This window comes from Grus americana, chromosome 4 (assembly GCF_028858705.1).
Source record: "Grus americana isolate bGruAme1 chromosome 4, bGruAme1.mat, whole genome shotgun sequence".
Lineage (NCBI taxonomy): Eukaryota > Metazoa > Chordata > Aves > Gruiformes > Gruidae > Grus > Grus americana.
Genome location: NC_072855.1, coordinates 30,600,273 through 30,616,467, shown reverse-complemented (window position 1 = coordinate 30,616,467; position 16,195 = coordinate 30,600,273). Strand labels below are relative to the sequence as shown.

At 41.7% G+C, this 16,195-nt stretch overlaps 2 protein-coding genes across 18 annotated transcripts in view; both read left to right on the top strand.

The window, feature by feature from the left end:
- Positions 1-344: 344 nt before the first annotated feature.
- Positions 345-10,117, top strand: PDCL2 (phosducin like 2). The gene is given in 9 exon segments (XM_054823922.1): positions 345-353; positions 1,025-1,106; positions 1,109-1,121; positions 4,434-4,482; positions 4,622-4,742; positions 5,234-5,324; positions 7,565-7,708; positions 9,291-9,499; positions 9,850-10,117. Coding segments are annotated over 9 exon segments (882 nt in total). The 3' UTR covers positions 10,014-10,117.
- Positions 10,118-14,154: 4,037 nt separating this feature from the next.
- Positions 14,155-16,195, top strand: part of CLOCK (clock circadian regulator) — a 67,469-nt gene continuing 65,428 nt past the window's right edge. For 12 of the 17 annotated variants that reach the window (XM_054823348.1, XM_054823344.1, XM_054823346.1 and 9 more), the window contains exon 1: positions 14,482-14,667. The gene's annotated coding sequence lies outside the window, so the exon portion shown is untranslated. Of the gene's footprint in view, positions 14,246-14,475; positions 14,668-15,139; positions 15,256-16,195 lie in introns of those variants that run through there. The other 5 variants (XM_054823345.1, XM_054823347.1, XM_054823340.1 and 2 more) reach the window with 3 other exon arrangements.

Below are 16,195 nucleotides of genomic sequence, written 5' to 3'. Positions count from 1 at the left end.
TGAAAAAAAAAAAAAATAAAATCTCTATTCCCCTAACAAAAGGAAATTGAACAAGTTGCATGTTTTGAAGAAGTATCTTGACTTTAATTCAACTGAAATACAATGGCATATTTTTTTTAGCTATTAAGAACACAGATGCAGTATGGTTCTCATTCAGAAGAAGACTTAATTTCATCACTTATATTCATCCAGAATTAGCAGTCACTTGAAAACTCAATTGGTTTTGATGTAGACTTAAAGAAACTCTACTCAAAAGAACAAATTAGCCTCGCAATCTTCCTAGCTTCTCTTTCTGAGTTTGTTTTCACAGGGTTGTGTTAAAATATGATGTTGAGGTTGTAATTATGTTGAAAGTAACTAAGTGGATTCTCGTTTTTAACATTGTATTGCCTGGTCAGGGTTTGAATTGACCTCAGCATTACTACTCCTGCTTCTGCAAGCTTGGATGAGTAGCTGAACTTCAGAAGGCAGCTGGGAAAACAGATGGTCTTGGAGGTGGAAACTGGCTTAAGAAGTCCTTTTCCTCTTCCTACCCACTTGTTTTCACTCTGCAGTTTGCTGTGTCTCCACATTGTGAACTGGTGCAATTACCTGTGAACTGAGGATCCAGTTTTACATGACCCCTGGTCAGAACTAATGCGTGGCCTTCTGCCACAAAGTTCTTATTGCATTGTATTGTATTATATTAGGTTATTTGTTTAAGTTTTTCCCCCCACTGCCTTACACTGCAAGACTGGCAGCTTCCACTCAAGCAGGCAGTGGGATGAGGAGGCCGGGGCTGAAGGGCAAGGCCGGGAAGCAGGGCTGCCTCCTTCAGTCACACCCAGCACCGAACCACGGCCTAAAGTGGCCCAGACTGAAAGTGCCCTGTCTTTCAGGTTTTGGTTATTTTTGTTTGTTTTCTTTTTTCTTTTTCCCTCTCCTGAAACATTGTTAAACAGGATCAGTTTTGTCAGCAGTAACTAAGGACTGACAGGGCAAACCGCTGGGCCCACGGCTACCGTTAGAGCCGGTGTGAGGGCAGGGTGGCCCTGCCCCAACAGCTGCTGCCATCCTGCCACCATCGGGTCAGACTGGTGGCCTCTGTGAGGGGAGGCAGTGCCCCAGGCGCAACCATGCAGGTGGGCACAGAGGGTCACTCCAGCCCCGAGCTGTCCTGGTGGGGCAGCTGAGACCGAGGGCGACGAGGGAGTTGGGGCAGGGACACTAAGAAAATGGGGGAGGCTGCAGGTGGGCAGCGGTTGGGGCCAAGAGAGGTGCCGGGTGCTGTAAGAGCCATGTTGTGTGGCCTGAGGCAACCACTGGGCAAGGAGAAGAGAAAGGCAAGGTGGCAAGGAGGGCAGGAGCAAAGCTGGCCACCAGAGAGGACCCCACCACCACGGCCAAGCCTGCCGCAGGGCCCAGAGGGCAGAGAGAGCTGGTGTCGCTGCCCCAGTCCTGCAAAGCTTTGCCAGGCACTGTGTGGGTCCTGAGGAATGGTGGATAGAAGAGCAGTTTATGTGGGGTTTTTTGTCAGAATATATCAACAAACTCCGAGTTTCTAATGGTTAAGAATTAACCTGTAAAAAACATAAAATACTACACTTTGGTAGCTGGATGATTGTAGGTATTATTTTAAAAATACCTTTGATAATTTGTTTCATGTCATTTGCAAAAAAAAAAAAAAATCTGCAAATTAAATTTAACAGAAGTATTATTTACACTTAAGGATTGAAGTTATCCAGCCTGTGGGTTCCCAAACTTGATATATGCATCCCCCCGGCAACACTGGTTGTAGTTAACATTATCATTGGCAGCAATGAGGAGTGTTAGGACAAGTGTTTTTGCTTGGGATTGTGGCCTGCTAGTAGAGTAATACTGCTTCAGTAGTCTAGCTTCATACTCCAAAACCAATTCACCTTGGATCACTTTTGCCATTGCTTGGCTCCTTTGCACTCTTACCATCAAATATTATCTGAAGATTTTGACGCACATTTTCATTTATTTCATCTGTGCATATTAGTGCAACCTTGACCTAATCACTTAAGACCAACTTTTTAAACACTGGTTTAAGTCAATTTGTTAAAAAATTGTTAAAGGTTTGCTAGCTTCTGATCTTCTCTACCTTGAAACTGGAATTCAGATTTATCAGACACACCCGTTTCCGTATGCTCACTGTGGTCTAGGATTCATCATCCAACTTTTTTTTTTCTTTTACATTTTGTAGATGTAACAGCATCTAGAAAATGTCTAGTGTATAACTAGTTACACAAACCTAGTGAATGTTACAAACATTGAATAAAAATACTAAAAAATACACCATTTAAGTAAAATACTATGGAAAGATTTTATGTAGGACTTAAATTTACAGAAAAACACAAAATGTAAAAATCTTTCATGGAAAAAACTGACCAGAGCTTATCTTCTAAGTTACCCGCATTCCAATTCTGTTTCAGTAGTCCTTTTTGTTGCATGGTTTTGAAATTATTTGTCCAGTTATGATAACGATTTTTATTATGTTTTTTAATGCCTCATGATTCTTTGTAATCCTTCTGCCATGGAGAAGGATTTGCATTCTGTGAAGTGGGGAAATCTGATCCTGACTTAAGTCAGGAAATCATACAGTAAAGCACTGTATATGGAGGCCAAAGTGCCTGTGTAGTAATCCTGTTTCTTCAGTGGTTCCCTTGGTGGACTAGTGCTCTTAGTTCTGTGGATTTTTTTGATACTCTGGCTGTACCAAAGGCAAAACTCTGCTTTGGTGAAGTGTTGAAAAGTTGCAGTAAGACTGACTGTAGTACTTTTTTATGTATGTAAACCCTGAGTAATTACACTATAGCAAAATCTTCATTTGGGTTTTTCCTATTCCAGACCCATGAGTGACCATCTAATTCATTAGATTATATATGGACCTTCTATTTTTTTTCCAATGGATTATATCAATTACTTTTCAATCAAAGAAGGAGAAAACATCACTAATTCTTAATTTTTTATCTACGTTTTCATACGTGGATAAAGTAAGTTTGCTAGTATATTTGAAAGATTCGGTGATGAAATAACCAAGTTCTTAGAGGTGGAATGTTATGGAAAATAATTTTCCAAATATTATAACTAACTCACTACAACGGAGTTGCCATTTCTAGTCCAAAATCTGGATACTGGAACTTTGCAGAAAGAATCAATTAAAGTATTCAGATAAGAAATCTCCTCTTTGTCTTAGCAGTAAGGCACTAGATGTTTGCAAAGCCAGAATGCTCCACTGGTAGTGAATATTGGTGGCAGTACCCTTGCCTGCAGTCGGCTGAGCCCAGGCATTAGGGCTGTTGCAGGAACTGCCATAACTATTGCCACTTCATTTCCACTGCGAAGTCTCGCTTCCCCACTTATGCCAGAAGAAACTGCCAGAGTTAAGAGTCTTTTTGCAAAACCACTATACTTAACTTTCTTGTGAGCAATAGCATAATTCTGTTTACTCTCATTGTGGAATTCCCAAGTATGTTTTCACCTAGAATGCAAGCAATTCTTTTACCTTTGTGAAATTCTTTGAGGCATGTGTAGCATTTGATCTTCATTAGAACTGGTTTCATTATATTCATGCTAAATTCTGTGCAAGAGCCTTGTCAAATCAAAATGAGGCATCTGTCAGCTGGAAAGGCCAATATAGTACTCATGGGCATGGTAGTGATCCAATGGAAATCCTGGATGTTTCCTCAGGTAAAATTTTTGTAATGTACTTTTTGTTCATTTGATGCTGCATTATTATGGAATTACGAATATCACTAAATATTTCTGATATATACATATTTATACAGAGACGTCTTGGTGGAGGTTTTCAAACAAGTCATTATTTCAGGGCCAAAAATACCAAACTTTTTGATTAACAACCTGTTTTAAAATCTGCTTTACCACTTCTAATCCACATTCAAGGCCTCCTAATGTGTTGCTGTTCTACCATTCCAACAGCAGCCCAGTTAGAATAAACAGATTCTTTTAATACAACTTCAGTAGAAATGCAGCCTTGTCAATAGCATGCAGTTCCTTTATCTGAACCGTTTAAATAAAATTACCACATGTATAGACTTAACACCTACAGAAGTCCTGTGTTATAAACATGGTGTATGAAGTAGCTTATATTGACTCATTAATACTAATCATCCATTTAAAAAAAAATCTTTTTCTTCTGAGTCTAGGCATGCTTTTACATGTTTATTCACAGTGTCAATACCTTATTCTCAGCAGTAACATCAAAATACTGATAGAAAAATCTTGCCTGTATAAAGCTGTATTCTTCAGATGTGTTTAAGTAAGCACTGTATAGTTTTGGGTTTTCTGAAGTAGGTTTCCATATATCTTTTAGACAATTTTTAGCTGGTATTTTGGAAACTGATTATTTTATCTATGCTTACAGTTCGAGGGTTTTTTTCTCTCTTATTTTCTTGCTGTTTTCTGTTCAGACGTGAAAAATGACAAATGAAAATTCATGACAGAGAATGGTCCACGAAGGTATTGCACCTTCCAAGTGATGGTTTCCTTTTGTTACATCCATAATATATGCCCAGGTGAAAAAGGGCTGGTTTTGGTTTAAAAAAGGGCACACAAGACTGATGTGTTGATTTAGTTTTGTTTCATAATATTAAAATAGGATCCAAATGAAGATACTGAATGGAATGATACACTAAGACATTTTGGAATTCTTCCTCCAAAAGAAAAAACAAAAGATGAAATTGAAGAAATGGTTTTACATTTGCAGAAAGAAGCAGAAGGCAAGTAAAATTAAAAATACATGTCATTAGTATAACAAAATTTGAAAAGCTGAGGTATTTTCAATAATGCTTTGTGTAACTTAAACGTTGTACAATAATTATATTTTTATTTTAATTATTTTCACTTGGTTATTTTAAAAAGGATTCTGAATTAAACATACAACAGTTAGTGACAAACATTATGGCATGTAACATGTACAGGTAACTAATTTTCATAATTTCATAAAGGAACCAGTCAGTATAAGCAAGATTCACAATCTGAAAAATTAGTAGTGATCCACTCCTGCATCTCTGTATTTTCCTGTATAGTTAAATAAATTTCTTTTTTTGTCCTCTTACCCAGAGTTATGCCAAAGTTGACTGATTTCTGAAATTAGTACATCTTTTTCTTTTATTAGTTCCATGTCTGTGTAATACTTTTCATACATTTAAAATGTTTGTAGACACTTTGGAGAACAAAAGGTGACTAATTTTTTGTTTGTTGTTTGTAGTGAAACCATATGAAAGAATGAATCTTGAAGAATTGAAAGAAGCTGAAGATGACTTTGATGAGGCTGATAGGAAAGCTATTGAAATGTACAGGTATAGTAAGATATTTCTATACAGATTAACATACGCTATTGTACATGTACCTGCTCCTGAAAAATAAACTCAGAATCTTTTGAATAGTAATGTCTGCTGACCGACACAACTGCCTTTTTTCACCTTCTGTTCCTTTGCCAGCAGATAGACAGTGCTCACATTACTGTCCTACTCCTTCCTGATGCCAGTGGCAAAGAGAAGCAGTTTGCACCATATTTTACTTCAACGTTTTGTTAGAACAAAATTATTCCCCCTTTGAAATACTAAATTTAGTCTGAAAGCCAAATATTTAAAAGAAAAAGAATAGAAGGGGCCTCAGTGCAAAGCACTGTTATACATCCTCAGTTCAGCTGACTATATTTGGCGTTGTACTCAACATTTATCTCCGTTACACAAGTCAGGTTCATTTACTGTTTCCCTGATTAAACTGTGCCCCTCACTCTGCCACTCTGAAGATACTTTCTGCCAGTCTTTAGGAGTTAGAGCAATGATGATAAATGTTCAAAGAAAGAAGTTCTCTATCTCATTTTCTCTCTTCTCTTCTGGATAGCATTTTCTGCAGATTTCAAGCCAGGAGGAAATGGACAGTTGGTAAAATATATTATGAATTACAGTTTCACTATATCATACACTGCAGTTTCTATGCTGGAATGGCGGTAGTTGATAAACTTGTGTTTTGGAAAGATGTTTATCAAGTCAGCTGTGGACCCCTAATACACAACTATTGTGGTTGTTTTGCTTCTTATCCAAGATTAATTTTAATGGCTTTTCTATTTCTTACTTCATGAAAATATTCATTTGAAGTTTATATTGAAGGAAGGCTCAGGGGACACGTAATGAATGTCTATAAATATCTGAACAGAGATAGAGCCATTGTGTTTCCAGACACAATGACAGAGCCAGGGTGTTTCTAGCAGTGCCCAGTGACAGGACCAGAGTCAATGGGCTCCAACTGAAACACAATAGGTACCCTCTGAACATCAGGGAACTTTTTTTTACTGTGAGGGTGACAGACCACTGTCACAGGTTGCCCAGAGAAGTTGTGGAGTCTCCATCCTCAGAGATGTTCAGAAGCTCTCTGGACATGTTCCTGGGCATCCTGCTCAAGGCTGACCCTGCTTGAGCTGGGGGAGGTTGAATCGGATGATCTCCAGAGGTCCCTTCCAACCTCAGCCATGCTGCAACTGTGTAATTCTGTGATATACCATAGACTGTTCTTAGACATAACTATGGCACAACCTTATTCAGCTATTTAATAGGAGTACACCAATCATTTTACTTACAATACCATGCAGAGTCAATATGGTTTATGAATTCAGGTTCAGAAAACTTTAGCAGCTTGTATGAAGACTTAGTAATTTTAGCTATACTGGACATTCACATGTGTATTTTTGTAGGTATTTTACAAAGTACTCTGCTGAATTCTGCAAAGCTTTGTACTGTAACTAAGAAAAAATGAGACGTGCAGTTTACACAGAATAAAAATGCTAATATGATCAAAACGTTTCCTCTGTCTAGATTCTACCTGTACTTACTGCTTTTGCATTGTTAAAATGACTAAAATAATTCTAGTGCTCAGACTGTGTATCTAGTGCTGCATTTCCTTAGGAAGATAATAATTCACATAATTATGTGGAAATCGGGAACCTAAATTATCATGAGTTGTTGCTAGAGTATCATAACATTGCACACATATTATTTGATCTTTTCTGAAAAAGCCACTTCTATAGTGGCTTTCAGTTAGTAAAATTAATAGCTGCTTGTAGTTCAACAAATGTCAGTGAGGCATTTTACTTTTCTCCCTTGCAAGTATTTTTATAGATGAAGACTGCCATCTACTGTTTTTACATTCCAGTTTTCATGAATTATTTTAACATTGTCTCATAAGTACCAGTAGTTCTAATTCAAATTAATCTCATTTTCAGAATCAGAAAAACAATTAGTACCTGCTTTTTCTTCCTTTGTCTCAAATGATAAACCCTTGTGCAACATATTTGTTACTCAGGTTTCCCAAAGCCGATACTAAGGAACGTAAAACAAAGAAAATATATTTGAATGTTATCTTACTGAATCAAGATTAGCATTGAAACGTTTCCAGCGCTGAAATTGCATTAGAAGATCTTGAGCCAAAGAGTTACTCAAAGCATTTTTAAAGTAATTGAGAGAAATGCACTAGATATTATTTTAAAATTCATTTAAAATGTTCCAAATGCTTATTTTTATTATTACTTTTTAATTAGGCAGCAACGCTTGAAAGAATGGAAGTGTCTTCAGAGGATGCAAAAGTATGGGGAACTAAGAGAAATTTGTGGAGAGCAGTATGTAAAGGAAGTTACAAATGCTCCAGATGATGTTTGGGTTATAATTCATCTTTATCGGTCAAGGTAATTACTTACTTGTTTAAGATGTTGAATACTTCAATACAGACAATCAAACTGGTAATTAAAAAGCAATAGCAAGAAAAATGAAATAAAATAGACTAATGAAATAGCAGTTGTTTGCAGGCAATGGAATCATAGAGCACGAGACCTCATTGATTTAATTCACTTTGTGAGAGTTAATCGCTTTTCTTCAATTATATGAACAACTTCTTTTGCTGTGAATGCTTACCACCATGTACTTAACCTCACAGACATTTCTGAATTTCACTGAGAAAGTGGGGGCCACTGTTCATATTAAGGAAAGTTCATTTGCGGATTCTTTTCTCAGCAGGAGTGCTCCAGCAGGATTCTTCTATTATTTCCCCTTTGACTCGAACAAATCAAAAGCCCAATAGGAAAAGTCTCAGTTATGAAAACTGAGGAAAGTTAGGGAATTTGCTAGTTTATTGGTTCCCCAATAAATTCTCTAATGGTAGCAGAAGTTGTGACAGAATCCAGCAGAAATGTCAAAGGACTCCCATGATTAGTTCAGCATATGTTAGCAACTCTAGTAGATGTTTTTCAAAAGCACTGAGAATTAGTATGGAATGTTTAATGCATTTTTTAGATTCAGACCAGCTTTCTCTTTTCCTTCTTTTTAAGCTTGTTGGGAGGAAGCTTCTTTGATTCTTCTCAGTTGTCAGGAATTGAGTATTATTTCCAGGAGCAACACAAATATGTCAATCAAATGAAATTGTTCGAATTACAATAATTTCAATTTACAGATCTGAAGAAAGGAAATAGCAGCTTTTCCTGCTTTTCATTGTTCTTGTTTACTGCAGAACCAATTCTATGCTTTACCATGGCATAAATACAAGTCTGTGAGGAAACTCAGAATTCCTTACGAATGAAAACGAAACCTCCAGTGTCTCTTATAGCTAGTAACAAAACTGCCTCACCGGCCTTTGGCCACAAGAGGCTGCTGCTGGAACTCTGCCAGGGTCCATAGGCTAAATCAGCTGCTTTAACTTCAGTCGGTTACAAAAACCCACAGTTTTTTGTTGTTTTTTTTAATGTAGGGTTTTTTGTTTGTTTTGTTTGTTTTTAACTGAGGTTTATTTAGTGATTGTATTGCAAATAGTAGCTATGAAGGCCCATGGAGGTAATACAACTACACAAAGGTTTCCCTGACGCTACTTAGATTTTACTAAAACAACAAGGAAGTAATTAAAGATTAAACTGAAAGCCAGTTCAAATAAAGTAAAATGTATATTACAGATTACAAAATCTCATTTAAACTCTACAGTAAATGGAGAAAATGAGCTTTAAAATCTTAGTGGAGAACAAAATAGAGACACAATGCTTGAAGCATCTGGTAGCTTTACTGACATGTTTTATAGACTGTGCCTCATGTATGTTCACTTAGCTCTTTAAATCACAACAATCTTAGAAGAAGCTAAATAAAATTTGTGGTTATAACAAATTAAAGTAGAAGCAGACTATAGAAAAAGTTACAATTATTCTTCAAAGGCTTTATTTTTAATAACTTTAGTTATTTTACCAATCATTTACACCAGAAGTGTCATACTTTCTTACTCTTTTCCAGCATCCCAATGTGTTTACTGGTTAACGAACATCTCAGCCTGCTAGCCAGAAAGTTTCCAGAAGTCAAGTTTCTCAAAGCTGTTGTAAACAGCTGCATTCAGAATTACCATGACACGTGTTTACCCACAATACTTGTATATAAAACTGGTGAAATAAAAGGCAGGTTCATTGGAGTAGCTGCATGTGGGGGAATATATCTTAGAGTGGAAGGTATGAGAAATATTTTTAAATAATTCATGTTACAGAAAATTTTATGTTGTTTGTAATCATTAGATCTAAAGGTCACTGCTTAAAGGTGGAAGAGGTTTTTGATCATTTTTGTAGAAAAAAGTCTACAAAAAGCAAAGAATTAATGTATGTAATTCTGTGGTGAGAATATTGGATAAGCATGGATATTTTGCAATTTCACGGTTAGGTATTTTACTGAGAGAAAGTTGGATTGTCGATGGCTCTATTTTGTGCTGCTGTTCAGAAGGAGCTTGGTCTTTAATAAAAGTCCTTTTCCTCTTAAGTGAGAATTTATTGCAATTATCAGAATAAATCTTGATTTGTTTTTACAGAGCTCGAATGGAAACTAGCAGAAGTTGGAGCGATAGAAACTGACTTAGAAGAAAACCCCAGAAAGGACATTATGAATATGATGACACTGTCAGTGCAAAACATTTCTGCTCATAAAGCCACCAATACACAAAGCAGTGATGTGATGAAACCACATATTACTTGAGAAAATTTTAATGCAGCTCACCTGTTCTGATGTAAATTAGCTCATTTTTTTTACTCCTTCGGTAAGCCTGAGCCAATTAAAAAACAAAACAACCCGCACAACCTTTTGTTTCACTTGTATATTTTTTAGTTTTGATTTGTGGAAGAAAATTGATGTAGTAAATGAAAGCCATACTTACCTTTGGATACATATAGATGGCTGTCATTGACACGGTGAGTCTGGATTCTCTGTTTCATACAAACTGCTTAAATGGAATGGGAAGGGGAAGGTCATATTGTCTTCCTCCTTTTACCCAGCGTGGGTACAAAATGCTCCTTTAATTCTCAGTGAAATGACTGGAGTGGAACTCTGCTCTGCTAAGGACCTTCTCAGTTCCCCCCATTGAAAAGGTGACCCAAAGACAATGACGTGTATAGCGATATAAAATCAGGATTTGGCCCCGAATCTGTGGACTAACAGTTCCGTTTGTCTGACAGCTATTCAAGAACTTTCTCCAGTGTCAAGGATAATCACATAGTTTACAGTACAACTGTAGATAAGCAACACTACATGAGTGAATGAAGAGACCACTCTCTTGATTCAGCATTTTTATGTATTGAGTAGTGAATCAAATTGTATAGTATTAATGTTATTTTTTCCAGTGACTCATCATAAAAAAAAAATCTCAATGTGCTAATGAAGATTTAGTTATATAGAGTTGACACGGTTTATAGCATCAGAATGAGGGAAAAAATGAAACAGAAACAGTTCACTTAACACTTGGCAGATAGATACCTAAGCACAACAAGAAAACATTGTCTGTTTTTCCACCCAGTAGGATACAGCCGCTATACAGTAGATACCTACTGGCAGATAGCACTTCTAGAAACTTCTGTTTTGCAGATTCAAAGAGATAACTAGCAGATGCATTTCAGAGATATATGGCTTATCAGCCATTATCTGCCACTTCAAACTAGAAAGCTAACTAGTAGTTTTAAACATAAATAGGTCATCAGTGACTTTAGATATGATTCCACCTATCACTACCACCTGCTTCCTCTTAGCAACAGCCCTACCTCCTGCTACTGTGGCTGCCATGAGGTACAGGAGCACAATATACAACTGTACGTGTGATAGTGTGGTCACATTGGAAGCAATAGGAATACATCACTAGATATGACAGGAAAGGGCCAAACCTCCCCCTTGGTGACCCTTACTTCATCCAAGTGAAACGACCACACGATCATGATTACAGCCATCAGATGTGCCAAAGCAGCAGCAAAATCCAAGGGAATCTGCAGGTTAAAAGCAGATGTTTCTGGTTCTTGATCAGTTACACCATCCGTAGGAAAAGGGTCTATGAATGAACATTAGTCAACCTGGCTTTACAAGGATTGCATACATTGTGACAGGCTTTCAAGTTAGCATCTTTGTTAAAGCCACTGATTTTAGTACTCTGGAGTGATGTGAAACGTAGTTTCAAAATCAGCTTCCTCAAACAGATACACTTTTGAATATGCCAGTGAAGATCAAAAAGGAACATTCTGAGCAGACCATTGTTCTGTAGCTCTGAAGTATATCATGCACAAGATGGCGATCACAGTTCTGTAGGAAACATGGCTATAGTCAATGGAAGTGCACTGGAAATGTCTGCATTTCTGGCCCAATCTAGTCCCATCATTCAATAATTCACAAAAGACTCGCTGCTCATAATCTAGCAATGTCTGAAAATTATGTTGGCTCTCATGTAAACTTTGTGAGTGAAACAAAACTATCATTACACACCAGAGCAAACTCACACTGACAATAAGAACCAGAAAAATAGTATTTCTAGGTGGACCATAGTTTCATAAAACCCCACACCGTTTCTAAGCTTTCTGTCCTGTTCCTTCAGCAGCCTTTAAAATATTTTCAAAAGTGAAGAAGCATTAAGTGACCTTGGTTAGGCTATAACTTCAGCAGAAAATGCAAGTGTGTTATCTCCACAGCTGTGTTGCCCGTTTTGATCCTGACAAATCCCAAAATCTAAGATGTGCAAGACACAAAGAGTAATTTGCTACTGCAGCATTGCAGTAGGTAGGTGTTACACTCCCATACATGCAAGGTGTGAAAAGGGACAGTACACTATCTCTACTTTGTTTTTCTGAAGAATTACTACCGGTTGCTACAGATCTTGTGGCAAATTTGATACATAAAGCTTTATGCTATTTTTAGGCCATATTCTAGTTCTGGTAATTATGCATTTTTGTTGAAAATATTCCTGCATTTTCTCCTGGATTTTCCATTCCTGATATATCCTATTGTATTTACTATACTTCATTATAGGAGCATTATCCTTTGCATGAGTAATGAAATGATTACTTTTGTTTGTAATTTTCCTCAACTGAAAGCTAGAAATAGAGTATTATGAATCAGTAAGTAAAAAAAAAAATAATCAGGTGTTTTCACTAATGCTTTTTAAAATTCTTCCACTGGAAGGTCATGGTTAGCTCTTCAGCAGCATTATTGCTAAAGAGGTTCCTGTCCCCACAATGCCTTTGCATAAGACTTTGGTCACAAGGTGAATCAAATGGAGAAACTGATATACCTGAAAAGTAATCCAGAAAGAAAAATCTGTGAGATTTTGCAGCCAAGTTCCTTATTTCATTCCAGACACAAACGCTAATTAACCTTCTATAGATACACTTTTGTAATTACGCGTTTAGATATATTGCTGTTTAGGAGATCAACTGGAAAACACACATCCTTCCTTGTAACAGAGAAAGAAAACTGGGAACATTTACATACTACTACCACACAGCAATGTTTTATTTTACAGAAAACAGTTTGTTGCTATGTTCTGCTGCATGCAGAACAGGTTTAAACTAACATAATCACCGCACATTTAAGTATATTCCAGTTCTGCTGTAGGCAGTATGGCTGGAATCCGTTACAGTTGTACATAAATAGTGTGCAGTATCAGTTAGTCGTCTCTCTGATTAACTCTGATACCTGATGCTGTTTGTATTTATTAGCTGGGCTGCTTCACAACTTTCTCTGCAAAGGCAGTAATACAGGCACATCTTACTGTTTTTATGAGCTTTGCCAACACACAAACACAAGAATACTAACTTTTATTTTCAGAGATAGCCCTGCAAACTCCTACCACAGCTGTGTCTTCCTGTGCTTAAAGGACATTTTCTGAGCCAATCTACACCCCAACACTGTGTAGTCTGCATAACAAAAATACTTCAACCCCATACAGCGCTCTTCAGTTTATGAAGTTCACAATTACTCTTTTACAATTACTTTTACAAGTTCAAATTATCTTGCAGTCACATAAAAAAACCCCTAAACTGTAAGGATTAGCAAATAAGAACGGACTTCAATTGCTGCTTTCCAGTCAGAAAGCAGGAAACTAACTTGCTGTGAGCCTTCCATCAGTTTGGTGGTCCAGAAATCTCTCAGACCTCAACAGCCAGTATTAGTACTGTACAATACAAATTGTACAAATCATGCAATATTAGTACAGTATTTTAAAAGTTATAGGCTTTTATTAGGGGTTGAGATTTTAAACTCAGCTAGGGTCATTTCTTATTTTTAACGTTAGATAAGACTGTTTTATAAACCTGATATTAAAAGCATTGTACACAGACAAAAGAAACCGCCGACCAGTGCCAGGACGGGTTGCTGTATCCGCAAATAACTTGTGGCGGGTTCGCGGAAAGCATCCAAGATACTGCTTATTCCCCTCTGGGAACGAACGTATGACCGAGTACCGTGTCACACGTTCAGGTACTGACCGGAGCGGGGCTTTGTACCAGGCTTGCTGTTTCAGTAGGAAAGCGCCTCCGCTCACGGAACCCCTTCCGAAGGGCTCGGCCCCGGGCTCTGCGCCCGCCTGTAAAATAAGCCCCCCGGAGCATGACGCCTGCAGCTGCGGGCAGCCGCTCCGACCACCGGGCCACCCCGGCTGCGCCACAAGGCGACACCGCTCGCAGCCTCCCACGGCGCCGCCGTCCGGAGGCGGAGCGCGGCCGGGCACCGTCCCCCTCCCCACCTCGCAACACGGCTACCATCAGCTCAGCGACCAGGCGAGCCCTGACGCTCCGAGCCGGAGACGCAGCGCTGACTTCCCGAGGCACCCGGACACGATCCCACGGGGAGCGCCGCCCCCGGCGGCCGACGGCCCACGCCCCGATCGGTGGCGCGGCCGCCGCCATTTCCTTCTCGAGCCGTGCGGAGCAGAAGGGAGCGGGGTGAGGTGAGGCGAGGTGAGACGAGGTCAGGGAGGCGCGGTACCCACTGCGCCTGCGCGAGCGCCCCCGTGCCCAGCCCCTCACAGCCCAGCCAGCTCCCGGGCGGGCGGGCGCGCATGCGTAGAGAGGCGGGAGGAGAGCGGGGGGGAATCACCTCTCCGGCCGCCGCTGCCACGCTGCGCATGCGCGAAGACGGCCCCGCGCGAGGGGCCGGGGTGCTGCGGTTGCAGTGCGCCTTGGCGCACGCGCGGTGGCGCGAGGCGCCGCGGCTGCCGGCGGTGGGCTCGGCGGCGCAGGCGCGGTGGTGGGGGACTCCCGGGCCCGGCTGCTGGTGCTGCCGCTGGAGGAGGCTCTGTGCCGGCGGCGGGCTCGGGGCTGCGCGCAGGGAGCGGCTTTCGCCGGGAGAGGTCGGACGGGCAGCGGCCGTGCGGGGCCGGGTAAGGAGCGCGCTGCGAGGCGGGGAGGGCGGCTCCGCCGGGCCCGGTTGCGGCGGGGCGGGGGGGGGGACACGACAGGCGGGGGGACGCCGCGGAGGGGACCCGTTAAAGTTTGACAGCGCCGGCGGGTCCCCCGCCGCCGGGGCGGCGGCGGCGGCGCGCGGAGAGGGCAGCGGCTGCCCTTGGGCAGGGCGGGGGCGGCCGCCGCCGGGGGCGGGGGGCGCTCGCGGGGCACCCGCTAGGCCCGGTGACCCACTTTGCTCCTGTGACAACTCCCGGGCACGTTTGGAGCCCTGCCCGCCTGGCCCAGCGCCTGCCTGGGCCGCTCCCGCCCCCGCCGCTCGGGCTGCGCGCAGGCAGGGCGGGCGCGGGACTCCCCGGCATCCCCCGCCGCCGTGCCGAACCGAGCCGCCGCCGGCCCCTCGGCGGTGGGGCGGCCAGAGCCGCGGGCGGCGCCTCCCCCCCGGGGCAAGTCCGCCGCTGTTCCCCTCTGTGGGACGGCTCGTTGTCGCGGGTGCCGGAGGGGCTCGCCCGCCTCCGCCGCCCCACGCGTGGAGGAGGTTTTCCGCGGCGGCTCCTCGCAGCGCGGTGAGCGGGGGGGGTGGTGGTGGTGGGGTGTTTACACGGCGGGCAGGCGGGGGCCGCGGCGGTAGGTGCCCGCTCGGCGGCCGTCCGTGAGGAGGCGGCTGGGCCGTGGCGGGCCCCCGGGCCCTTCCTGCGGCGGGACGGCTTTGCGGGGCCTCGGGCTGCAGGCGGTTGGAAGGTGCCCGGCGCTCTGCGGAGCGAAGTCTCCCTGCGGCAGGTGGACTGAGTTGTGGGGCACAGGGTTGAGTGCGTGCTTCGTGGGCTTATTTTTTTTTCTCCGATAACTTTATTGCGGTGTCTACAACATGCTCGTGCTCTTAGATGTGAGGATTTCTCAGTAGCCCCCGGCCCTCTCCCGACTTACGTGCATCCTTAAAATCAGCGTGTCAAATATTCTGTGCATGCATGTGTGAAATATGGCCAGCGAAGGACTGGAAGTCCATGGTACTTCACTTTTGTGTTTCTGTTAAAGTAGATTCAGATTTTTGATTGGCTACACTTTCAGATTCCTGGTACTTTAGGCCTGGATATAAATTCGAATTTTATTTTTTTTTCATGAGGAGGAGTGCTTGTAAACTAATCAAACATATTTGTAGCGAGATTGTTGCAAGGCTGTTGTTTTCATGTACATGTTAAAAGTTGACCTACTAAGAGGCACAAGGAAAGTTGGATATAGTTCTAGCTGGGATATGAAGTGGTATGTAAAGGCAAACTGGCTGATCATAGATCCTGATCCTCTAAATCCTTCAAGTAAGTTGGTTTTTTTTTTTGATGACATAGTTTGACAAGCAGTGCTTTTGGTGGCAGTGTTGACTTAAACAGGCCTGTCTCTTCCTTGCTCCCAGCTCTCACCTCTTTGCTGCCCCCCCTCAGCTGTACGAGCACAACGGTTTCGTGGAACTGTGTCCCGTAACTGGGTTGGGGAAACGATCCAGGTTAAAAT